The sequence below is a fragment of the Solea senegalensis genome, linkage group LG13, assembly GCF_019176455.1.
Source record: "Solea senegalensis isolate Sse05_10M linkage group LG13, IFAPA_SoseM_1, whole genome shotgun sequence".
NCBI lineage: Eukaryota > Metazoa > Chordata > Actinopteri > Pleuronectiformes > Soleidae > Solea > Solea senegalensis.
The window spans coordinates 2668446-2695970 of record NC_058033.1 but is presented as its reverse complement, the minus strand read 5'-3'; the positions used below and the strand labels follow the sequence as shown (position 1 = coordinate 2695970).

Genomic DNA, 27525 nt, shown 5'->3' with positions numbered 1-27525 from the left:
ATGTGATTTCTTTTTTCTTCTTCTGTTAAATCCTCCGCACATCTGATGTTCGTCTGAGATTTCCTTCTCCGACTAATGTTGCCTGATTATACAACCTCCTGTCGGGACTATGATTGCGTGTGCAGATTGCAAATGATTGACACCTCCTTAACTTAACTCTTAGGTTAATTGCAAGGACAGCTTAATTCATGGGGCTTTTAAAAAAAATATTAGTGAAGGTTATGCTGTATTTAACCATAACAATTTCTGATTTAGGCAAAAAAAAAAGTAAAACTAATAAAACTTATGATTTACAGTTGATACACACTCCTATTTAGCCCTGTCCCAGTGCCATTAACCTCCATATGTTAACATTTATCGAGTAAATATCACTATATCATTGCTCCACTTCAAACATGAGATGACAAAAATATTCTGAGGAGCTTTAAAGTTTTATTTTTGCAACATTTAAACAGAGATGTGCAATTCTTTTGAGTGGATTTTCTTGGAAAATCTTTCACTTCCTCAGCAGTTGACTGGCAGCTGTGTTCTTTGCATGATTCTATTTTTAATTGATCAGTTAATTTGAATCCCGGTTGTGAAACTGATCCATGGGTAATACCGCGAGACCCGTGTGTAGATGCCATACTTTCCATCCTTGGCACATTCCTCGCCCCAGCTGACGATACCTGTCAGGAACCAAGTGCCTTTGAAACTGGTGGCATGTGGGCCCCCGCTGTCCCCCTGGCACGAATCCTTCTCTTTATTGCCGTAGCCAGCGCAGAACATGTAGCGCGTGATGTGGTCCCGGCTGCTCTGTTTACACAGGGTTCGGTCCACATAGGGCACCTCCAGCTTCTGAAGCTTGGTGGCCTCGATACCCAGGAACTTCTGTCGCCCCCAGCCGCTCACCAGGGAGCTGTGGGACTCCCGCAGTATGGTCTCTGTAAAGTCTTTGTGGCCCAGGCAGATGGGACGCCGCCGGTTGGACAGTTCCACGGGACTGGTGAGCTTCAGCAGTGCAATATCATGGTTGTATGGTGACTTCTTACGATTATACATTGGGTGCAAATGCTGCTCTGCCACCGAATGGTCTTTCTCTGAGCCCTCGTGCTTTTCCACATCATGTTCACCTACAAGCAGAGATTCATACATTTACTGCATCAGTCGACGTATGGGACAAAAACAAAAGACAATGAAGCTGGTTAATTATCTAAAACTAGTTTGTGACTTTAAACCATGACAAATGCATCACAAATGACTTTCAAACCATTGACAAAAGTGCTGATTAAGCACTGATTAAGACTATCAGCTCCACATGATGGTAGTCTGTGCTCCGGTCACGCAGGAAGTACTGAACAAATCGTTTTAATGAACTGATTCTAATGATTCAGTGTGCTGAGTCATCACTGCAGTGCTGTGATGACTCCGCCCATGTGATGAGGTACTGCATTGTAATGGAAAACCAACCGAACTGTGCTGAGGCGAGGCGGGACCATGTGGTGGAAAAGCGTCGATAGATGGCACATAAATGGGCTTACTTACGGGTCTACTTGAACAATAATAATACATTAAATAGCCACCAGGGGGCGACGACACTGCTTTCTAAAGAAGTGTGTTGCAATCAATGATTTAGATTTGGGATAGCGGAAACAATTTGAAACATTTATGGCTGCAGTTTTACATACAACCACTTATATATTAAGGGGTAAACAAATTTACATTTTAAATAAATTATTTATTCAGTCTGTACTTGTGTATTTCATGCATTGTTGCATTCATTTTCCACTTGACTTTTTGTATTCATATGTTTATATTTCATTTAAGCAAAACAGCTCGTTTGACGTATCAGTTAAAATCCAATTAGCTGTTGTTTTTTTCTTAACTTGTGTTTTATTACCACGCAATAGTGGCAAACAGAACCACTGCTCTGAATAAATCTATAAATTTTGCTCCGGTTTTTACTGCTTGGTTGTCTTGTTTAATGCCTTTAGGGATGCTGACTCCAGAATAAACAGTCCCTGCTGGCAACCGCATTACCACAGGATGATAGAAAGCTTTGATAACAGCAGAGTCCGTCCTCGGCCACCTCGTGCATGTGCAACTTATTCTTTCGTATCTACGGCCTTTGAGAGGACAGAACTATTGTATCTGAGAAGCAATAGTTGTTCAATTTCAGACAAACCTGTGATTAAGAACGCTTTTAGGTTGTGAACTTCTCGATAGTATCATTTGTTTTACCTACCCACTCTGACGAAGAAACCTCGGACAGGAACTTCGCCCAGCACCAGGCAGTGAGCAGCTGTGATGACCCACGACTCACTGAGCAGAGATCCTCCACAGAAGGACTGTGCTCTCCCAAGAGTAGGGGAGTGAGACATCAGGGCCACCTGCAAACACACACACACACATAAATCCACATATGCTTGCTCTCTCTCAGCTTTCTGAAGCAAAACTGTGCACTACCTGCCACGGTATCTCTCCAGGAATGGCCTCATCGCCTCCCACGATCCTCTGGTCAGTGTTTTCCTCTGCTGTGATGGAGGGAAGAGTCGGGAAGAAAGCCCAGGATTTAAAATCAGTCTCTCCGTTCCACTCACTGCTGTTCACGGGGTCGTCGGCCGGATTTAAAGAGGAGCTCAAGGACGACTGAAACGTGCGAATGTCTATTGCTGAGGCCGCGGGGACGTCAGTCAAATCAGAGTCATTCATAGCAAAGTCATAATCATACAACTGTGTGATGTTGTCGTCGTAGAAGACGTCGTGCAGCGCGTCACTGACGTTGGTGCTGACGTTGGCTCTTGTCTGGTTTGATGTTCGCGGAGTCAAGAGGAACCTGGCGGTGGATTCGGATTTGGACAAGATCACCTTACCACAGCTGAATGTCTCTGTGCAGAAACAAAGAGTACAGAACAAAGTTTTCAAAGTTTGTGTTTCAGACATCACATGATGATAAAATGATGAAAAATACTTAGAATAGACAGGTTTCCCTGGTTGAAAAACACACATCCTTATTTTTACACTAAAGGCTGATTTATTCCACTCACTTTAATCTGTAAACCTTCAATCAAAATGTAATGTTTGACCTCCTGCCAGGTATCGCTATGAAGCCTATAGATCACAAGCGGACACATTTATGTCGATATAAAGAAAAGGAATGGGCTTTGGCTCAGCGTGTGATGCATTTAGGCTGGTATTTATGTATCTAACCAGGCTCGTTGCAGGGTCGGCAAATCAAGAAACCGTCTGAGAGGGGGGATCCAGAGAACAGCTGATTAACATAATATACAGCAGAACCCATTTCAATCTTGTTTGCCCAGCTATGTGCAGGAGATTACCTCAACAACATTGGGAAGAAACTTACTTAGTGTAACCGCACTAGTTTCTTGAGCAAATATTAAAAGGTACTTTATTGATCTTTCCCAAAACTTGAAATACACACAACACGGCTTTTAAATGTAAACAACGGTCTGTTAGATTCAAACCACTGTCAGACGAGTCCACATCTTAGCAGCTCCACATGACTATGCTTCTTAGTATAGCAGTGTTTAGGTCTTTGTGTTGCCTGGCAACATTCCTGCGCTGCACACAGGAAGTGATCATGTTTTTTGTCAAGACAGACAATAGCAAAATCGTGCCGGTAAAAAGAGATTGGATTGTGACTGAAAACAGAAATGAACACACAGAAAAAAGATTGGACGGACTGTGTGTACACACAAACATCTGATAGTATTGCTTGACGCGCCATACAAATAATGTCACACTGTTTATTTTAAAGAAGACCAAACAGAAGTGTTATAATAATCATGATAATATCAACGTAGCTGCAAACTGCAGCCAAAACTTGGGTGCAGGGACTTGAGAGAAAAATCCTGCCACTGTTCTTTGACTTACAAGCAAAAGAATCTGCAGTGACTACAAATTAGGTTTCCAGCGTTCAGTGGTAACTGTTAATTATACACTTCCTCTAACAGCAACACGCAGTTCATGAGTCCGTCCTAATGCGCAGCAAAGGGACAAAAGACGATTCCAGCTTTCTGTCTCATTGCCGTTTAAGGGCCTGCCTGTATATCATGTTAAAGATCTGGTTTGTTACCAGGCTCTCTGTGCGTGAGGAGCTTTATGACTCCAGGGTTTTTATTTACGCAGGTTCCAGCATGTAAACATTTTACCGTGTGATTTGCTTTAGGCACTGTGTTCATTCTGCAGCTCCTGTTTAGTATGCAAGACATGTTTTTATAGATATATATAAATAATAAAACCTCCACAGTAGGACATGGTGGACATGGTGTGCGAGGTGTATCATCCGTTTTCTTTTACCTGTTGGTACACAGCTCCTTTTGTCTGGGCCCAGTTTGTATCCGGCTGCACACTGGCACACAGGCAGCTCCTCTCGCATCATGCAGAAATGTGAGCAGCCGCCGTTGTTGACCAAACACTGCTTGGTCACCTCTGGAAACAGGCAGGACAACAGAATTTTCATGATTTTTGCCTTTTGTAGTGTTTGTAATCTTTTTGTAAAGCGCTCTGGGTGTTTTAAAGGTTTACACAAATAATAAACAGATTGATTTATCTTTGAAAAGCTAGGAGCCAAGAAAGAAAAAGAGAAACTCTTGACCCAAACATGGTGACATACATTACGTAATAATAATTAAAAAATAATAATAATAACCGGGCTGACAAATGTTTTAAATGTTTTACTTAATCACACGTTTAAAATTCTATTATTTCACAAATCACAGCAGAATAACCACTTAGGTGCAACACTCCTGAACAGATTATGGTCTGCTAGTTTCAGCTCTTCTTCAATAATAGATAAAAAATAAAATACAGCACATTTGAGTGGACTGGACACCAGTATGATTATCAGCTGGTTTCATTGCAATTTTGGGTCAAGGCACCAGACAACCTGCAAATCCCAAGGCTTGATTTGCAACCAAGAGTCATAATAATGGTAAAAGTAAATATTGTATATGAGCTTTTCCCAGTTTGTAACACTCACCAATCTCACAGTTCTTGCCACCAAAGTTGGGTTTGCACCAGCAAACATAAGTACCGACTCCATCTTCACACACACCTCCATTCTGACAGGGGGGTGGCTTACACTGATCACCATCTACACACACACACACACACACAGAGTGGTGATTGCATGCTCTGATATCAATGAGAACTTTGTCATTCACTTGACTTACCAACGTAACCAGCCCAGAATTCCATCTAAATAAAAACACACACATGTCAATGACAACCTACGTTGGGTTTTATCGACCTTTCACTGATTAAAGAAGGAAGGGGAATGGCTTATTTGTGCGTCTGTGCGACTTACAGTCTTCTCATCGTTCTCAAACACTTCCCTGGCCTCCTCCATCGTGCAAACTTCCTCTTTACACTCCCGCTCCAGATTGTCCTTGTGCAATTCTTCAAGATGGCCACTGTTGTACCTGCGCTGGCGCAGCAGCACCGCGTGCGCGGCCTGCTGACTCACAAACACAGCTCCTGTGCACGTAAAAGAGGAAATAAGAGGAAGTAAACTACTGCATTTTTCTCTTACAGTCTAAAGTTAAAGTCTCTTGGATAAAGTCTTTTACACAAAAAGAAAAGCTTAAAAGCGTCTCAGAGCTGTGAGGCTCTGGCAGAAATGAGGCATATTTTTGGACGTAACGAGCATGTGGACAGAACTGGCTCGGGCTAATTTTCTATGAATATGTAGATTTGTTTTCACACTTTTAAAAAGGTCATCACAATGACTTGTCGCCCATATTCAACTCAGACATATTGCACAGCAGAGGCAATTGCAGTTCGACAGTTACAGCACATGTTTTAGTGCCGCGTCGGGGCTCAGAGTACAGGCCTGATGGCCAACACTCCGACCGTCGGCATCTTCCAGCATTACGTCCATCGCTGACCTCGGCCTGCCTCCTTAATCCACAGCTGCGCTCCTGCTGTTTACCTGCGTTCGCCTCTGTGACTTCAGCTGCCAGTCCACACACCTTCAGCAGCAAACCAGTAAAGACGACCAGTAAACAAACGCCAGCCATCTTGTCTCTATCAGTCGCTCGCCTGCTCCTGACGGTCGAGCCCAGCGGTGGAAGAACTGATCCGCCGCTCCAAAGTACAACAACTCACTGTTTGCTCAGCTGAGAGGACACAGGGCATGTGCATGTGTTTGCTATGTGGGTGAGAGTAAGGATGGAATTAAAGAAAGAAAAGTAGTAAATGTGAGGTCACGTCAGATTGAAATTGAGCAATAGCAAATATTGACAGGTGATGAGACACAGAAACAGTTCTGGAAATCGTGTGTGTACGCGTTTCTGTCGTTATCTTAGAGGACGGAAAAAGTCAAACTGGGACAAAAGCTGTGTACAAAGCTGATTTTCAGAGATTGAATGTCAGTCCCTGTGTGAACCATCTGACTTTGTCAGGACCAGTAGTCAAAAACCTGGTCCTGATGAGGTAAAGCCTCATTTCTGAGGCACTGGTTATAGGATTTGGGATAAGATTTGAATTGTGGTTAGGTTAAGGGCGGGTGGTTAGACATTAACTGGTTCTAGTTAGGGTCAGGTGTCCTCACTGAGAATACTGTTCAAGAATATGTGTGTGTGTGTGTGAAAGAGCCAATTGGACGAGAGTCATAGCAAATAACATTTGTAATCGCTGGTAATGCCGACTCACACCACATTCTCTCTCACTCACAAACACACAACAACTTTATCCTAACACGAAAACCAAGTCTTAACCCAGTAACCAGCCTGTATTGACAGTTCAGATTGAATTGACACATTATCAACGTTGATTTTGGCCGTGGGGATGAATAAAGTGTTTGGATTTTAAATCTGAGAGCACAGCTATTCCCGTTCACCAGCCTGGGATTCACACACTCACTCTTGCAGATACGGCGTCAGTATCTCATACAACCACACTTACCGTAAACACCCGAATGACTTAATAGCTGCTGGAAATTAAACTTCTGACTTCTCAATTAGAGTTTGGTCAAGCCAGAGATAAATGGAATGCACCATGTCCACGTGACACAAGGGGGGTGTTCAAATGGACTCCACCATTAGCATGATGCATATGAAGGCAGCAAAGCATACCATAATTATCACATGTGAGGACAGTCAGACAAATGTGAAATAATCCAGAGAGGGGACATCACCCTTAAGCCACTTAGATGTTACAAACTCGAGCAGTACAAAAAACATAGGAGACCCAAACTCTGAGCTCAGTCTGGACTATTGAAGGCTACGTGATTAGAGTGTGAGTTACACAGGGAGTGGCTGTGGACAAATCTCTGTGATTGACAGCCAAGTCAGCTGGCCTTCAGCCAGAAGCTCCTTGGCAACATCAGCCATGTGGAGACTTATTGGCTGAGGGTGATTTACATGTGGTGAGGGAAGGTTGTTTTTTTTTGGTTCAAATTATATGCAAAGTCTTAAATTTATCTCTCTGATGAAGTATAGATTCCTCAGCAGGAAACTACAAATTGCAGGGGAAGATATCAATTAGCACGTCCTCTCCTGCCCCTGTGGTCACAGTTATGATTAAATCACTTGGTGCTGATTAGTGTCCTGGGAGTGTTTCAGTCCTGGAGCTCAGCAGTGGAGGAGGGGGCGGGTCACTGACATAAAAGGGCAAAATAACATGGGATTTCACATGATTTCATTTTTTAGCATCAGCAAAATGATTACAACTGGATTCAAGCCCTTGTGAACGGACTGGACGCTGGTGAGGAAGAAAGTATTGATGAAGACTATGATTTCAGGCCTAGGATCAAGTCGATAACCTATATTTCCACGTCGCTCCTCATCAATCAGTGCACAAACACACCGATTGATTATCATACAGCTGTTTCGCCTCCAGTGAGCGAGGTCAGCGCGTCCGTTTGTTCTTGTTTCAGCTCACTGTGCTGATAAATGGCTATAAACACTGTTTCTATGTGCAGTTGTTTTAAAACTTTTGTTTTCAGTTGCATGTGTTGTGGCGAGACTGATGGCTGCAACAAAATCTGGGCACAACAAAAAAAACAATGTTAAGTTTGTCCGTTTTACACTACTGCACAAATATAATGGTCCAAAGTGGCAGCCTCTGCAGAGCTGACCTGGCTCAAAAAGAATCATTTATATAATCAGGTGAACGTACACCGTTTGCCATATGAAAATAATTGTACATACCGGACCTTTAATTCCCTGTTCTCAGTGAGCAGCTGGTTCCAGATCAGTAATCTTTCTGACTCCAAACTGGCCATACGAGGTGACGTAAAAGAAAGATTTGCAAACAGCATTAGCGTGTGTGACGTGTGAGTCAGCATCACTTACGGAAGATATAATCCAACGGCACGACGATGGAAAACGTCACCGCTCTGTATCGCCATATCAGGCCTTAATGAGGAGTGACTTAATAAATGATTTGTTTTAATGAATTGTTTTGCAGTGATGATACCAGGCACAGGGTGATTTACAGCAAATATCCAAAACTTCAAACACTGATTCCAAATGTTTGTTACAGTAAAACTGGGTCTCCTGAAAAGTAGTTTCTGCAGTGCGAAGCAGAAACAAACCAAACCAGGGCTACTTCCTGCAGGTCAGCCGAGACAGTGCCACATGGCTATACCACAAGTGGGTTAACAGAAGAAACTAAATTTATCTCTTTGACCTGGGCAATAACAAACAGAGTAAGCCTCTGTTGGACCGTCTGGACAAATGGACAAGAGAAGAGAACAGATAATGAGTTTGTTTTACAATCGCAGTTACAAAGGATAATTGTTGTTCCCGCGGGATTTACATTGTCACTGTCAGTAGACTTTCATCGCGGTTTTAAGTTATTCAAGTGCGTGAAGTGTACTACAGCACTCGTCTTTTGAACAATAATCGTTAATAAGATATCATCCACACACCTTGTAAAAGCAGGACATCATTGTGACACAGTGTGAGTGTATCCTGCTCCTGTCCTGGTGAAAAAGCCATTTTCCTGCACAAATTGATTCACTGGTCGATAACGTGACTCATTTACATGTTGTTAGACTGCTGAGTTCGCAGGTGGATCCGCATTCATCGGATTTAAGAGCGGGGTGACCTTCTAAAAGTCTAAAATGTGCATTACACTATTGTAACCTCCCTCAGGGAAATCATTTAGACCTACACAAGCACTAAGTGCTGCTGATTATACTTTAAAGATTCATTGGAGGAACTTCTGTGTTGCCAGGTTTGGGGAAGTCCTCCTGATTTTCATGATTAATTTAGTCACTAAATTAATCATGAAGACTATGCAACTGGCAACCTCTCGGAAACATCTTCCAAAAACAGCCAGCGAACAACTTAATGTTTAAGGAAGACCCAATGACCTTTGAACCTGGACTGCAGTTTCTCAATAAGACATTATCAAAAGGGGGCGTTCTGGAGGTGGATTATGTACAACTTCTCTTAATTAACTCATAACTCATCAATAAAGCAGGAGTGAATTTGAAAATGGACACTGATATGCAGTTTAACAGAGAATCAATCAAGTAAAGTCGTTTATGCACCATTTTATAGACAAAATAAAGCCCCTCAAAGTGTTTCACAGAAAAAAAACTGATCTAAATGCAAAACATGACAAACTGCAGACTTAAAATACCAAAAACTGAATAGAAATCAGATTCCAATCAGTTCAGATTCCAAAGAATCAGCTAAAAATAACAAAACAGACTAAATTATACACAAATTAAGCAGACAATAAAATGATATGTGGTATAAATAGTGAAAGGATAACCTTGTTACTTCAGATCATCTGTGCGTCAAAGAAAATTGAGTTTATTGCCTTGTGTGTCATTTCCTCTTCGTCTCAACGTGCACTCTTTTGCGCGCTCCCGCTGGCAGGGTCTATGGTGACATTTGGAGAGAGACAGAGAGAAAGAGAGAGACAGAGAGAGAGACAGAGAGAGAGAGAGAGAGATTGGACTGCTTCACTTGAGTGTTTCAGTGTGTGTGGAAGTGAAAGTGGGGTAAAAAAAAAAAACCCACGAGAGGAGGATGAAAAAGTGAAACCCTGACCTGCATCTTCTCCAGCTGAACTTTGGTTTCCAGCAGCAGCAGCAGCAGCAGCAGCTGTTGTAGCGGTCATTGCTCCATGAGCGGGAAAACGAAAGGCAAAGATGATAAAGACAACGCCGCCAAAGGTGAGTGATGATGATGATGAAGACTGAGGAGATAAAGATGTTGCTGTTGTTTATTTGTTTATTTATTGTGATCACAGAAGAGCGCAGAGCGTTTGCGATGGCGCTGACATCAGCGTGCTGGAGTCTTAATTGTGTCACATGGAGGTAAACTGGATTTATTTACACTAATGTGTGGATTTTTCTTAACACAGAGCGATTTTCAGTGAATTTTATTCGGGATCCACGTGTTTTTGTCTGGATTTGGGTCTTTTAAATAATGCATAAGTGCAATTACAGCACTAATCCACCAATAGTAAGGTTTCTGCTGACGGATCTCATTTCAACAGCACACACACACACACACCAATGTATTCCCTCCCCACCTTGCCTGGACAGCAATAAAATCGACGCGCAATACACCGTCATGCAAAACTGTGAAACTACCATTGCCATGGAAACAAAAGAGGGAGTAGCCCACGAGCTGAGCTGAGCAGGCACAAATATTGTGTGTGTGTGTGTGTGTGTGTGTGTGTGTAGCCTTTATACAGAGACATGTGTTCATTCATTAAAAACAGAGCATATGTATGAAAATGTGATGGGATGTGACCGAGATCAAGCCTTTGTATCATATAGTAAAGGTTTAAAGTCATCCTGTATGTGGGACACTGTGGGAAATTTACAGTATAGCTGAATAAATGCAGTTTTGAACGCTCCAAACGTGGCAATTTAATCATTAGATATTAGTTTGAAGCATTAGAAATATTGTTCTCAGAAGTAAATATTCCAGCTGTATCGCATAATGCTCATAATAAATATTGAACTGGAGCTTGAGGTGAAATGTTAAACTTCACACTTCAATATTTTACCTCAAACATTCATAAACTAAATATGTACCAGTGATGGGATATGATATTATAGATTATTGGGATTAAAAGCACTAACAATAAGTTCATGGCGGTCATCACTCGTCTCTAGTTTGACTAGAATCACTAGTTTGACTAGAATCTGCTGTCTAATTCACCAGCATACAGTGCTTGTGATCTATTTCCTAATGCGCCAGGATGACGAGCTGCATCTTTCCTCGTGACCCTAACAAAGACACAGATTATGAACGTGGAAATGACTCGACACGAAGCGACTGGCTCTTAAAAACAAACATAAGACACAAAGAATGAATTATATAAAACATCTAAAAAGCAAAACAGGATCAAATTCAATTAAACGCCTGAGGAGAAAGGTCAGTCTTGACTCTGCTTTTAAATGTCATGCAAAAAAAAGAAGAAGAACAAACGCATCTCTATGAATAGTCTGACAGAGTAATTAATCTTGTCCACACGAGTGAGGGTGAAATATAGCCACACATGTTTAACAGCAGTTAAATTTGTCTGTCAGTAAATGATCCAGTGTCAGTGTCAGCAAACTCTGAAAGCTCCAGGCTGGTGCAGCAGCAGCAGCAACTTAAGTACTTGATAACATGTTTGTATGGCCGTCACCTCCCACTGAGTTTTTCTGGGACGCAGATAAAACCTGATTGGACACATTTGTCCGATGAATGAAACACGGCACGTGAAAGCGTTTGGCGTTAGCCTCTTCAGATGATGATAGATTTAAAATCTCATTTTCAAAGCGATTAAATACATAAAACAAAGAAAAGCACCATATTTTGTTAAAAGCAGAGGTCTCAAACTTGCAGCCCCCGGGCCACATGTGGCCCTCCAATCAATTTCATGTGGTCCGCCACTTAATGCCAAGTCATAATGTAGTTTTTAGTAATCATAAATACACTTTTATTGTGGACTACATGTTGTAAATATTATGTTTCAGTAATTGGCATTTGCCTGGTGTTTCTTTGTTACATTATCATGTTGCAGTTAAAGTACATGATGGGATAATTATAGCGCCAGCAGCTCATTTATTCACGACAGCAGTGGAAGGAAAAGTCATTTGCTTTTTCTTTCTCTTGAACTTCAGGACTAATTTGTTTGTGATCGGTCAAAGTTAAAAGTGCTGGTTTAGTGGACGCACTATAAACTTTATTTACTCGAGAAAACAGCTTAAAAAGGACGAAAAGCAAACACGACAGAAAAAGGCAATAAAACCAAGCCAATAAAGAGGAAGAGGTGATTTATAAAAGGCTAAATCCACAGAGAGGAGACAGCAATAAGAACACCTGCATGTTATGATGGAATCCACTATAGCGGTCATGTAATATAGTCTAAAATGAATGAATCAAATGTCATGTTAAATATTATATTGTAAAATGATAAATAAACAGTGGGTATTTGACCAGTTGCAATGCGGTTAATCTGCATTTACTCCAGGAGTCAAATGACTACACTATATGTTTAACGACAGCTTAACGATGCACGGGTTAACAAATGAGATGGACTCACACAGGAACCGGAGGTGGAGGCTGAGATCTGAGGTTCTGAGCACAGGTGTTAAAAAAAACAAACCCAAAAACACTGAAGTCAAACAAATAATTAAACACTAGAGAATCACGATATCTTCAAGACAGCCTTGACAATTTACCACACACGAACAACAAGGGGTGAGGGAACCAGGAAATAAGTAGAGGCTTGATGAGGGGATTGGGAGCAGGTGTGCTCCCGCCGCAGGTGACCTGATTGCAAGCTGAGATGAGAGCAGGGGGAGGGAGGAGACAAAGGCGGAGAGGAAGGCGGAGCATGACATTTAGACCTGATTATTTTACTGTATATTAGGTTTAGTACAGTCCTACGTCACTGCATGGTGCTGCCTTCAAACATGTGATAGTTATAGATAGTTATTTGAACTAATTAGTTCAGGTGTCTTGATCCAAAGGGGCATCGCTACTAAGTGTCCGATCTAGATTAGAATTTAAAAATTGAGTTTTTAATTTGTCAAGGCAAAAACAAACCATGTGTCAGCACTTTGCAAAATAAAGATATCTGAGAAAATCGCTTAAACTGGAAAAGAAACTGTTACCGTGTAATTACTGTAGTCCACATTCATCAAATGAATCGATCCAATGAGTCGTTAACTTGTTTTATTGACGCTCAACAAATGAACACAGAGGCGCTCAGAGATTCACTAACGTTCTTGTTCTTTTTGACAGAAATCTCATCACCTTTTAACTGTTCTGTTGAATACACTGGCGGCTTTAGGGATTAAGTTTTTAATAGAATAAGAACTCGTTCACATTCTTATACACTGTACACCATGTTCTAATCCACATCTACAAAGGCCTGCCTCTCTTTCTGTGTGTGTGTGTGTGTGTGTGTGAGGAGGAGACACAATAGTTAATTAACCTCGATTGTGGCACAGCAGAGGTCAACATCACTCAGTAATTAAGGCCAATCCCGTTTATGCATCATGTGACTTGTCCTTGATTAAATGTTGTCAGTTTATACAATAATCCATCCATAATACACACACACACACACACACACAAACCACCAACCTTACACATTCATTAAATGAACTAAAATGTCCCAAAATGTTCTCACATGTTTCCATGACTGACCACTTCACTGACTGAGTAAACAAACGTAGGTCCCCACAACATGAGCAATACCTGGACACATATACACACGTTAACCCTTTAAAAGCAGGGTGTGACAGAAAGTGAGGACCAGCCAATGTGTCCTCACTTTCCCTAAAGTCCTCTTTTACAATGCTATCTGATAGTATGGTGCCATCTAGTGGCTGATAACGTGAATCACTTGCCGTGACTGACAGCCGATGGGGCTGATAAACCTGAAGGGGAAACCACAGCAGCAGCTGCTGATGTTTATCTGTTTATTTATGTATCGTGAATGACCGTGATGAGGTACTGGCTACCTGCCCAGGCTGCTCTCCAGGGAACCTCTGCCAAAACGTACCATCCTGCTTCTGCTGCTGCTGCTGCTGCTGCTGCTGCTGCTTCGCTATTTCAAGCCAAGGCTATGAAACTATTTTGGTTGACATCATTACAGTAATGTCTTTGGTTAAAGCTAAAATTATATTTCTGTGCAGTTTAGATGAGCAGAGAGAGAAAGAAAGAAAGAATGAAAGAAAGAAAGAAAGAAAGAAAGAAAGAAAGGGTGCATTAAATCAATTTAATTAATCTTATGGAGATTTATCTAATTTCCTGATCAGAGGAAATGATACAATGATACAATCAGGTCAGCATAACACAACAATAGCAATGAAAATATTGAAAGTACTGCTCCTACGACCACTATAACAACAAATACTACTATTAATGCTACTACGACCACGACTACAACAACAACAAAAACTACTACTGCTACTAGTTCTGCTATTACTACCAGTACAACAACAAAAATTACAAAAACTACTACTATAACAACAAAAACTACCACTGCTAATGCTACTACAACCACCACTACAGCAAAAACTACTACTACTCCCACTACATTAACAACTATCACTGCAACTACAACTACTCCTTCCTCCTACTGTTACTACTAATTACTACAACAACAAAAACTACTACTACTGCCACTACTACCACTACAACAAAAACGATAAAAGCTACTACTACTACTACTGCTACTACCACTACAAGAACAACAAAAACACTTCTACTACTACTATTGCTACTACTACTACTAGAACAACAAAAACACTTCTACTACTACTATTGCTACTACTACTACTACTAGAACAACAAAAACTATTACCACTACTACTGGTACTACGACTACCACTACAACAACAAAAACTACTACTACTACTACTACCACTGCAACTAAAGCTACTCCTACCTCCTACTGTTACTACTGATTACTACAACAACAAAAACTACTACTACTACTACCACTGCAACACAACTATCACTGCAACTAAAGCTACTCCTACCTCCTACTGTTACTACTAATTACTACAACAACAACAAAAACTACTACTACTACTACTACCACTGCAACACAACTATCACTGCAACTAAAGCTACTCCTACTGTTACTACTAATTACTACAACAACAAACTACTACTACTACTACTACACTGCAACACAACTATCACTGCAACTAAAGCTACTCCTACCTCCTACTGTTACTACTACTACACAACAAAAACTACTACTACTACTACTACCACTGCAACACAACTATCACTGCAACTAAAGCTACTCCTACCTCCTACTGTTACTACTAACTACAACAACAACAAAAACTACTACTGCTGCTGTGTCTACCACCACTACAACAACAAAAACTACTACTACCACTACAACAACAAAAACTACTACAACAAAAACTACTACAACGACTGCTACTACTATCACTACAACATCAACAACTATCACTGCAACTACAACTACCTCCTACTGTTACTACTAATGACTACAACAATAACAAATAATAATGAACTTAACAGAGGAAGGGCATCAGCTCCAGTTAATCTGACAGGTAAAAGTACACAAAACAAAAATCCCAGATGCTCGATGTTGTGCAGATCAACCATGGAGAATCACCCTCCCCACTCTTTCATGTGTTTGAGAAATAAATGAATTATATAACTTCACCTGACAACAGAGTGCCCTAATCTTTTCTTCCCCTGCTGCAGTATAAACATCAAACAGGACTTCTGGGATTTTGTTTTTGAAGAAGTGAGCTCATCATTTACATTTCTATGGCACCTTTCAAATAATCCATGGCTGATTTGCAGAGTCTGTCAAGGGAAATAAAACAAGGGATGGAAAACAATAGTTGGAATATTTGAGGTAATGATTCTAGTTTGCTTTTGTTGTCATGCAGAGATTTGGAAAAATCAGACGTGGAAGCAGATTTATTTCAAAGACGTCGTTTTTTTTCTCTCTCACACACACACATGGCTTTGATGCTTCTTTCTCTTTAGCTTCACTTTTCGAGTTGCTGAGTGCGTATGTTCTCCAGCAGCATCCTGCTTCTCTGCCTTCAACCGCTTTTATCGGTTCCCGTGTTGTAATATAAGAGGCAACACACACACACACACACACACACATGCAGTGCAATCTTCTTTTCTGTATCATCTCACTTCTATAGAGGCTGTTGTGATGCAACACAGGAAGCACTGGAGCAGCAAAACCATGTAATGGGCTGATAATATGAGGTTAATTGTGGCTGTGTCATGGACTGACCAAGCAGTGTTGTTAGTGCACTCTGTGAGGATAAACTGTGGTTTCGTGTGTGGTTTTCTTTGTTAGAGCCAGGCCTTTTGTCTTGTTTTAATTGTTATATTTTATTCATTTAGTTGGCAGACGTTGACAGAGTTTAAGAATGTTCATTAGGAAACTGTTTGGGTGAATTAGTTTGAATTGGGTGAGTCACAGTGTCTCCTGTGTTTGTCCTCATTATGATGGATGAAGAACGTCTTTCACGTCCCGGTGCACTGACGCAGACAGAATGGAATGGATGTTAAGGTTTAATGTATATAAAACGTCAAGCTGCGACAAATCATTATGTGTTGATTACTTTCTTGATTAATCGATTAGTCCTTCGGTCCATTAATATCTAAAAAATGTTTAAAAAATGCTGATTGGTGTTAACCAAATTGTCTATGAACCAGTATCATTCACTGTTAATGGTTTCACTGTTACATGGAGCAAAGAAACAAGAACATATTAACATCTAAGAAGCTGGGAAATCATAGAGCTTGTTTTAAATATTAAAAAACAAACAAAAACACTCAAACTGATTAAGTGTCTAAACTTTAGATGCTTAATTTTTCAGTGAATCGTTTTTGCCTTACTTTATTTGTGTAATGTTATATGACATTTAAAATGATTCCCATGTCAAAATAATGGTGTCATGTGAGCCCATTGGCCAGAGCATGTTATGACACAATAATACAAAAACAATCAATAAATCATTCATCAACATTTTTACTAAAATATTTTAGATTTTCAAATTTTAGAAGTTTATTTGTGTTAACTCACCTTAGTTCTGTTGGTCATTGTTAGCATTTATTCCTCCTTCTTATTTATTTCCCCTGTGTTTTCCCCCGCGCGTAATGACTTTATAGGATTTTTCCATAGTCTCTGCCGGAGGCTGTGAATGCAGGGAATCAATCACAACATGCAGCTTTCTATAAGAAGGTCATACATAATACGATTAATACCAGTTCCGGGTTTGACTAATATTGTGTACTTATTTATTTAATTATTTACAGTATTTCAGAATTAAAGTTGAGTTTTGGTGATTATGTCACTTAGAATGTGGCATGGATGTTGTTGGGACCAGGGTTTTTACACACAACCATCTCTGGGGTTTTACAGAGAATGGTCTGAGAATGAGAAAATATACAGTGGGTGACAGATCTCTGGGTAAAATAAACAACATGTCAAACATTGGAGCAGATGAGCTACGACAGCAGAATATCACACTGCTACAAGTCATGTGTACCTAATAAAGTGGCCAGTGTAAAAGTTCCTATAACACATGCAAAACTACAAATAAATTCACATATAAAATCAAAGATAGGTTTTGGGATACAGTGTGGTTACCTGTGGATTCGGGTTAGAGGTCGGATGTTAGGTTAATAGAGATAAATATACTATAATCACACACACTTCCTCGATAGATCCTTGGATTTGAGGATGGCCTGCTGGCTCCCTCGCTCTCTTATTGTGCCAGATCAGCGGGGCCTCGAGATGAATCATTAATGACCGGTTCCAACGGCTTAATGGCCTCTAATGTTCTGTAATGATCTCCCGTCAACGCCATGTGCGCGGCCTTAATGGATCCAATGCCGTGGAGAGTTCACTGCTGGCTTGAACTTCGGTAATTCCTCCTCTTTTTCGTCGAGCAGCGCACAACGAGGAAGTGCGCAAAAGGCCACGAGCACACGGCTCCGGAGCTCCACGGGCGCAGCATGAGTTTCCCTCTTCGCCGATCCACCTCAGGTAGGAGCAGAGGAAACCAGCTCGAATCATCTGATTTCAATCGGACTATGACAATATTACCTCGTGATTATTTATGAAGTAATAACCACGGGACTGTGTTTTCTGTGGTTTAGAGCAAAGGCTGGACATTTAAAGTTACAGTCCGGTCAATAAGTGACTTTACGAAAATACTTTGTTGATGTTTTTGGTTTATTTAATGGATTTAGTTAGTTTTAAATAAGGCTGTTCAATGTTAATTCCATCTTTTTAAAGTGAGGTTCAAATTGTTTTGTTATCGTTTGAGTGAAAGTGCGTTTTTAAATTTGAAGCGCTGTCCATGGTGCTGAAACCAGACGAGCTGAGCTGCTCCTGAATAAACCACAGGGGTTCTTTTTAAATGAAATTGTCTCTACATCTGGCACCATTCACTGCTATCAGCGATTGACTTACAGTGAATATCGCCGTGATTCAACAGTCAGGAGCCAATTATTCTTGATCCTGCAGCTGTATCGCTGTCCATCCACGCCCTCAGGGCAGAGCGTGGATGGACAGAGCCAGAGAGGCCTAACTTCCAAATGTCAAATGCCTTGACATTACACGTCTCACTGGACAAGATGAATCTCAAACGCCCAGAGATCTTGGATCAGAATTGTCTTGTACTCCAATATTGTTGCTGCCAGAATCCATATTTGCCTGCAGGGCGGTTTCTTTCCTCTGTAACTCTCTCAAAATAAGATTAACCATTGACTGCAACACTGTCCAATATGGCCAGGATTTCACATTTTCAATTTCTCAACAATTTATCATTTCATATGCTTGAACCTTTTTGTGTTTTATTGTGGAATTGATGACAGGGGACTCCTTAAAACGTTTTTTGTTTTTTCAAGTGTGATTTATACAGTTAAACACTGGAACAACTGTCAGTTTACTATAAATGATACAGTAACCTATACTGTGGAAGGTCATACAGCAGTAGCCATGTTAAAAAGTACAACAAATTAACCCACTTTGACTCTTCCTATTATTTCACATTGTTCGTCGACGTGCTGCTGCGTTTCTGTTGTCGGAGGCCGATGATCTGCTCTAACTGTCGTTTCTGGTCAGAGTGAGAATCACACTCATCAAAGCGCTCTCTGGGTATTTGCTGTAAGTAGATCTCTGTCATCGTTAACTCTGTCGGATGCCTGTAGGTGGCGCTACAGTGCTCCATACAAATCTTACCTGGAAAAGTCATCTGGCCTTTGAACATGTTGGTTTGAACGTATTGATTTATCTTTTTTTAAATAATTGTTGTTAGGTTTTGAAATCTATCTAGATTTTTAAATGTCCAGTGTGTAAGAAATTGTCAGGAAGGCAGAGTGTTCCTTTCCTGAGCGTCAGGGAACTACGGTGGCCTTTGCAGACCACAACTCTTTCCACTATCTCTGCAATTGCCTTCTTTTTCTTCTTTGTACATTTATGCATCAGGTTCATTTCAAATAAATATGTCATTATTTTGACAGGAATCGCGATATTACTCGCGATATCAGAGGGAATGGCATATACGGTATATTTGTGCAGATCTGAAGATGTTCTCTTCAGTCTAAGACGTGCAAAGTTCAAGACAATCATTAATCTAAAATGATATTTTGACACATGTTTTAGCTTTAACAAATATTGCGCACTCTGCAAGGTTTGATGAGATAAAGGTCCAGTCTGTCCCAGCGCTACTGCTTTATACACATAAACACTCCCTCAGTTAAGTCTGATAGTTTTGCTTGACAGAGTCAAACTTTTAACATCAGCAACAAAGAAAATCACTTAAAGTTAAACACTGAGGCTTTAATAGGAGTTTTTCTCAGAGTTCTCCAGTTTCCTCCCACAGTCTTGCAAACAGTGTAATTGAACACTCTAAATTGACTGTATGTGTACAGTATGTTTGTCCTGTGACGGACTGGTGACCTGTCCGGGGTGAACCCCGCCTTTTGACCTATGTCAGCCGGCACCAGCAGCCCCACGACCCTCATGTGGATGAAGATTTATGATGTCAGAAAACACTGTCAATAACGTTTCCATGTCGATACCAGCATATTTTAGTGTCTTGATATTTTTCCTATACCAGTATTCAGTAATGGGCTCATCCCTAAACTGGACTATCACATTGTGATTTACATGAATATTTAATTTCCCAGTAAATTTTACACACTGGCCGTTTAATATTAAGATGTATTATTTCTTTTATTTAGAAAACACATCACTTCTTCCCTAGATAATTTAACTGCTTTGTTCAGACGTCGTTTAATGGATTCATGCGCCGCACTCTCCAACATCTACAATGTGTACGATATAATGTGAAATGGTGAAGAATTGGCGGCATCGTGTATACTGTGTCGGTCACGGGCTTGTTTACGCCGCGCGTTCGCCCTTGTTTGTGTGGCTCTTGCTTTTAGAGCCACGTGGTGTGGGTTTAAAAGCAGGGGATCTCATGAATGAAAGATGAAGGACTAGACCAAGCTTTCACTCATTTCATTACATTGGCTGCACGTGTGTGTGTGTGTGCGCGCGCGCTCATATTTTCAGAGGACAGCGCAGATTGGTTATGGAATCATTTGCGGCTTCTTTTTTCACTCCTGCTACTCTCAGGAAATGTGGGACAAAGTGCGCAGTTGCACCTAAGCAGATGAAGTTATCTGTACATTTAGAAGGCTCTTACCTAGAATAATTGAGCTCCTTCAGTCAAGGACACTTCAGTGACCAGGTCCTGACCCCAGCCTGTCCACAGTCTGTCACTTTCTCGCTCATTCTCACAGCTTTACACTTGACTGTGCCTCCTCTTCTGTCATGTTGTGTGATTCACTGCTCACCACATCCTCCTGCTCTCCAGCCATCGATTTCCTTGATACCTTTTCCACTGTCGAGCAGCATGCGTTGGCTCGTGCCTGCTGCTCGGCGCCAGGTGCCACAGGTCGGTCGGCGAATCCTGTCCGAACGTCTTCTTCCGCTCGTGCGCGTGTGCACCACTTGAAGTTGCAGTCGCCGTGCGCCAGCTGCGTGCAGCTGCATTAAGGCGCTGACAGCTGTGCGTCTGTTTTCCCTGCGCGGGGGAGGGGGAGGGGGGGCCAGACGACATGCTTTTCTCTTTCTGTGTGTGTGTGTGTGTGTGTGTGTGTGTTGCCTCTGCTCTGGTGCAAATGCAGTGAACAACAAAAAAGAAAAAGAAGGACGCAGCTCATTCAGACTGAAGCGTCGTCTCCGTGTTTCACGCTGCAGCCTTTCAGCAATGGTGAACCTCTGCACCAAAATAAGATGAGCGCCCCCTCCTTTCTCCTTCCCTTTCATTCCACTATCTCACTCTCACCAGTGCTCTCTCTCCCCCTCTCTACCAATGCCCCCTTCTTTTAATTTATTTTCCTCATTTCTCCTCATATATTAGAAATGTCTTTCCTGGCTGTGTGGTTCTCTTCCTCTTTCAGTCTTTTCACCCCTTTCTCCCCCATCTCTCCATTTCCCTCCTCTCCTTCATTCATTCATCATTTTCTTTCCCCTGTCATTTGTAGATATCTTTTTTCTCACTAACACACACTTCTTAATGGAAACTGAATGACACGATGACTTCTTCATGCTCACGTGGAAGATAAAGCGGTATAGAAGATGGATGGATGTGATACAGCTATCACAACCTCATATCTTTTTTATTTTCATGCACCTGCAACCTTTTAATAAAACAGTTGAGCCGATGCCACAGTCAGTCATTTCAAAAAATGTGAATGTCCAGCAGTGTGGCAAATATTCTGCTCCAATGAAGAGAGGAAATAACAAACATGACGCAATCAAAATGCTGCTGTTGCTGCTTTTATTCAATCCTAAATATCTTAACAACAAACAACAATTCTTATTTTGGTCACATGATTCTACTTTTTAGTTTTTCCAGTGATTCCAGTTATTTTGGTAGAATAGAATCTCGAAGAATCTGGTGGTATGATACACATCCTGATACAGGGGTGACATACTAACAATATATCTACTCTCATTGTCAAAATAATGATGTTGTATACATATATACATACATACATACAGTATATAGAGTTTTCTTTATCTAGTCAAATTGCCAAAAACCATTATGCCAACTTAAATACACACACACTTATTACATAGTACAATATTTGCATATTGGTACAATAAAGCATCATGTCATGAAATGCTATGATATTACAGTTTATTGATGTTTTCCTACACCAGTAATGACCTGGACTATCACACATAAAGTGATAACTTCAGCCCCACCAAGTGAAATCATCTCCAACTCACACTGGATGCTTGTACAAGAGAAAGAAAGAAAGAAAGAAAGAAAGAAAGAAAGAACTTAAGAAAGAAAGAAAGAAAGAAAAAAGACACATACACGTACAAACACTCCAAGTTTCTCCCCTCCACCTCCACTATTTACCCAAATTATTCCTCCTCTCTTGTTGATTTCCCTCACCCCATCTTTCTTCCACCTCCCCCTCAATGACTCCCCCATCCACCCCATCATTCACCTGTCAATCTCGCGGCCTGTCACGCGTCACAATCCAGTCTAACATGTAAATATCAAGCCACGTGGGGTTCAGGGCTACAGGTGCCTGTTGTGGAAGAAGTGCCTTCACCACCCCCGCCCCAAAAAACTCACCCATCCTCCACACGCACACACATACGCGCACGCACGCACGCGTCCTCCTCTCGTCTTCCTCGAGGCGGGCAGGGCTGCAGCAGTTTTATGAACGGCACGGCTGCATCATGATCCTCTGCTCCACACGGATCCAGCTCCGAGCTGCCGCCGCCGTTTCATTGACAAACATCCCAGCTGCTGCATTTCTGTCACGGAGCGCGTCGAGCAGCAGCAGCAGCAGCAGCACCGGGGGAGCGGTGCAGAGCATCATCAGCAGCAGCAGCAGAAACAGCAGCAGAAACAGCGGCTGCAGTTGCAGTGATGATCATCATGAGCAGCAGCAACAACAATAACCGCCTGTGTGCTTCACACCTGCTCACAATAAGCTGTTGATTCCCTACTTGGACTTGGATTTGGATCCTGCACGCACACCCTCTCTTTTTTGTCTCCCCTCCTGTCCACGCTCTGCACAAGACGCACCGGAGCGTGGAACACACAGCATCTGTCGCTCAGATCCCGTGGGGGGGTGGAGGAGGATGTTGTGAGGCGGTGTCGTTATCGCTGCATGGCACTGGATTTGTTTGAGCGACTTCCATGACGCGCCAGGACGCACCGATGGAGGATTCTGGACTCCTTTTGAAACCGCGGTTATCTGCGGGACTGCAGCGGCCGGTGTGTGATGCGAACTGAGCCGTGGGTGGCGTAGACCCCCCTCTCCTCTCCTTTCCTCTCCTCTCCTCTCTTCTCCTCTCCCCGCACCCCCCCACCCCCCAAAATCGCCTTATCAGCGAACTCTCTCCCTCCGAGCGGGACGCACAGCCTTGTTTCACTCCACCGAGTGAAGATGTCCCGGGCCGCGGCCATCGCCAGCTCCCTGATCCGCCAGAAGCGGCAGGCGAGGGAGCGGGAGAAGGCGAACGCGTGCCGCGGCAGCGGCAGCCCGAGCAACAGCAAAGGCGCAAACGACAAGCCGAGCAAGCTGAACGTTTTCTCGCGCGTCAAATTGTTTGGATCGAGGAAGAAACGGAAGAGAAGGCGACCACCAGGTCTGTGGGTGCGGGGGGGCCAGGAAGGTCTAAGAGCCATGGGTTATACCATCTTCACCATCATCACCACCATCATCATCACCACCACCACCACATTTCCACTGGTCCCTCATCACTTCACAATCCATCACTTAATCCTGTTGCACCACAGAGGTGACATGTGAATAACTTTGTCCTGCAGCAAAGTGCTGGAACAGCATGTTTGTGTGATTGGAGCCGCTCCAACCATCTGTCAGTTATTGTGTGATTTGTATGTGCGCCACCATGTGCAGGGGTCACACACTGATCATTTGGCTCTGAAGGCCCTGCTGATTGGAAATACACACAGCTTCTCCTCCTCCGGTGACACTTCCTGCTTCCTGCAGACTGCTGGATGTGAAACATGTGATCACACGACAGTAATAAGGAATGAGTGCAGCTAATGTGTGCGTGTCTCTTCCTGTCAGAGCCCCAGTTAAAGGGCATTGTGACCAGGCTTTCCAGTCGCCAGGGCTTCCAGCTGCAGATGCAGCCCGATGGCACCATCGATGGAACCAAGGACGAGGACAGCACTTATGGTAAGAACCACAACCCCCGAGCCTCTGGAAATCTCAACTTGTGTCGAAGCCAATAGTGATCATTGATTAATGTGCCATTTATTTTTTATTAATTGTTCCGACCATAAAATGTATTACAGTGCATGCCCGAAGGCCAGCGTGAAACCTTCAAATTGATTTTTTTTGTCTGGCCAGTGGTCCCAACTCAAAGATGTTGACTTAAATACAATATATGCACTCCCGCCACTTTATTAGGTACAAAGGACAATGGCTTATTTGGCACCCACTGTGGTGTTTTGCTGCTGTGGCATGTTGTACATTCAGAGACTGTCGTCTTTCTATCAGTCTGCTCATTCTCCTCTGACCTCAGAGAGCTGCTGCTCACTGGACTATTTCCTCCTTTTTGGACTCTTCTCTGTAAACTCTACAGAGGGTAGTATTAGGTAATCCCAGTAGATCAGCAGTATCTGAAATACTCAGACCAACAACTGTGCCACATTTAATGTCAATGGAGTCTCTTTCCGTCTCATGGAGATGCTTAGTTTGAACTTCTTGCCCTTGACGGCCTGTGTCCAAGAAAACTGAACGTTAACTTGCATATTTGGCATTTTTCTTGAGTAAATAAATACAATGAAGTCACAAAGACTACTGTTTCTCTCCTGAAGGTAAAACCACAGAGAAAATCTCTGCACAATGAGATCGGAAAACGAATAAAAATAAGAATATCTTATACCCATGAGATAATTGACAGAAATGCATTTAACTGCTGTGTTTACCCGAGATTTTTTGTCACCATTTCAAGCGGTTGGATTATATGAAGCCTGAGCAGCTCAGTCTGAGATCTTTAGAGCTCATTAAGTCAAAGACGATGCAAATATAACACAAAAAAATCACTCTAAAGAAGAGATTCAAACCATTGCTGTTCATTTTCAAACCACATTCCTTCTCAGAGTGCAGTGCGATGCTCAGCTACAAGGTTTTTAGTGAGACTGAGCATCAGATATTGACAGACTTGGCAATGTCTGATAAAACCTAAATGTTAAATTCATTTGGTTTGAGCAAAATCTGTATCTCATGTGAGACGTTTAACCCTCTCACCAACATGTGCCATGTCCATTATCTCCACCAAGGAGGTTATGAATCAAAAGATTTTGATTAAATAGTCTGTGTTTCGTAGGTCGCGGTTCATGAAAGGAATTATTTTGGTGGCGATTCGTCTCCTTGAGTGTACGATATATATGATATTATCGGGCTTAAAAGCACTCACGGCAATTTAATCCTGGTGAATTATCGTGTTAGTCATGAATGAAGATAAACATCAATATATAAACATCAATATATTGATAAACATCAATATATAAAATGTCTGTCTTATTTTAACCATAAAAAGGGGATTTTTCCAGAATAACTTTCATTATCTGGCAGTGTACAAACAATCTAGAATGAAGGAAAAACCCAAAGTTTTATTAAGAAAAAACACCGTAGTTGTCCACGAACACTAGATCTTGTGTGCTCAATTTGAAATTTGAACAATCTAAATCACATTTAAAATAACATTTGTTTGAGCCTTTGTCTCAATGTGCAAAAACAGGCCAAAACAAGGCAATCAAAGATGGCCGCGTTCACTCCATTCACGCAGCAAGCCTCTGGCGGCCTCTGTTGGTCATATTGGCAAGTGCATGTGCGAAAACACAGACAGACAGACACACAGAGCCACGAAAAACAATACTTTGGCTTTGACGCGCAATTTCTCAGCTTTCAGAAACCGCTGGATTTTATTTCCGATCGCACAAACCGTCACGCAATGCTGTAAAGGAGGTTTTCCTCTAGTGTAAAAAGTAAAAAATGAATCAGTTGACCTGCACCACCAGTTGTCTGTCGCACACAGACAACAGTGTGTGATTGATACAGCTAATTCGCCGCGGCTGTTGTTGTGGCTCTGATGGCCATCACTCTCCACCTCGAGCGCAGTCAGCGTAGCCGGCATCGTGCATCAGTCCCATCTCCTCCACAGACCGACTGTGGTGCAACACGGAGGAAAGACGTGGGCGCGAAGGGGAAAAGCGTGTTCTGTTCCTTTTTTTTTTTAAACGAGACGATGACAGGAAGTGGACACCGTGTAAACGCCCCCTCCCACGCACATTAGCGAATAAAGACTGGGTCTGAATGGATAATCCAGAAGAACCATTAAAAAGAACACGGATGGCTTAATGAGGACAATTAAAACAAGAGACTGACTCATCAAACTCCCCAGGAATAATTACTCCAGAGCTTTTGTTGTGCAAACATAAATAATGGTTGTTGTGCCTGTGCTGCTGAACGCCAAGCACCGAGGGGGAAAACAACAACAAACACCAGATATTATCTGTTTTTTTCCTAAAGTAATATTTGTATATAAAGTGTTATTTCTACTGGGGATAATTTGATATAGTTATACTTACACTGTTAGTAAGAAACAACTGAATATTAAGGAATAAGGCCATTTTCTTTCTATATGATATTTATTCATGTTAAGTGTGAGGTGGTCTTGTGTATTGTGTAAAAAAACAACTAAAGTAAGTTGATTAACTTTCACTGAAATTAAAGATACAAATTCTGACTTTAGCCACTATTTTTACTATAGTATTGGTTATTTTAAATTGTGTATTTTATTTCCTTATATTGTATATTTTTTACTGCTTTTCTATATATTTTTCACTTGTCTCTCTCTGAACCATTTGTTGTGTAATCTAATCTAATCTAACTTTACTAGAATTTTTAATACTAGAAAATAAATATCAATATTAAAACATGACATTAACAGAAACAACTTTCTCTTTAGGGAAAAATGGCAAATTAACGCGACCCAAATCACTCTATAAAGAGCTCGTATCATCATCAACTTCATTTTACACGTGCTATTCAAAACACATACACACAAACCTAAACAAAAGCTCCCGTGACCCAGCTGTGGGTCCCGACCCACTCTTTGAGAATCACTGCTAACACTTACAGTGTTACTTTAAAGACTGTTCATTTTAACTGGAGTTTGACACTAATGATGTCTAACGTGAGAGTAAATGTATGATAATGTAGTATCATTTACTCTTGCTGAATATTGAACGCTTCTCATTTTGAACACAGCTGTGTTCAACCTGATTCCAGTGGGGCTTCGTGTGGTGGCCATCCAGGGGGTCCAGACCAAACTCTACCTGGCAATGAACAACGAAGGCTTTCTCTACACCTCTGTAAGTCACCAGCCTGACACACACACACACACACACACACACACATCTTAGACTGTTGGTCTCCATGAGGACTGCTGGTCCTGACAAGGTCAGTGTTTATGCCAGAAAATGTCCCAAAGAGGTAACAA

The 27525-nt window shown here is 41.7% G+C and overlaps 2 protein-coding genes and 1 long non-coding RNA gene across 6 annotated transcripts in view; 1 reads left to right on the top strand and 2 right to left on the bottom strand.

Moving 5' to 3' along the window:
- Positions 1–412: 412 nt before the first annotated feature.
- On the bottom strand, positions 413–6360 carry f9b (coagulation factor IXb). The gene is made up of 8 exons (XM_044041363.1): positions 5933–6360; positions 5309–5478; positions 5175–5199; positions 4982–5095; positions 4300–4431; positions 2446–2867; positions 2225–2369; positions 413–1112 (listed from the first exon to the last, which is right to left on the bottom strand). Exons 1-8 carry the CDS (start codon positions 6018–6020, stop codon positions 556–558), a joined length of 1653 nt encoding a protein of 550 aa, XP_043897298.1. The 5' UTR covers positions 6021–6360; the 3' UTR covers positions 413–555.
- Positions 6361–9407: 3047 nt separating this feature from the next.
- LOC122779218 lies at positions 9408–12641 on the bottom strand. Its single transcript, XR_006361527.1, has 3 exons — positions 12508–12641; positions 10011–10158; positions 9408–9839 (listed from the first exon to the last, which is right to left on the bottom strand). It is a non-coding gene; the product is annotated as an uncharacterized LOC122779218 (long non-coding RNA).
- fgf13b (fibroblast growth factor 13b) overlaps positions 10078–27525 on the top strand; it is a 20087-nt gene continuing 2639 nt past the window's right edge. Inside the window, exons 1-3 of one of the 4 annotated variants that reach the window (XM_044041366.1) lie at positions 10078–10135; positions 24081–24191; positions 27294–27397. In XM_044041366.1, coding sequence (XP_043897301.1) covers positions 10087–10135; positions 24081–24191; positions 27294–27397 — 264 coding nt within the window. In that variant the 5' untranslated portion in view covers positions 10078–10086. Of the gene's footprint in view, positions 10136–10260; positions 10280–17854; positions 17986–22863; positions 23635–24080; positions 24192–27293; positions 27398–27525 lie in introns of those variants that run through there. The other 3 variants (XM_044041368.1, XM_044041367.1, XM_044041365.1) reach the window with 3 other exon arrangements.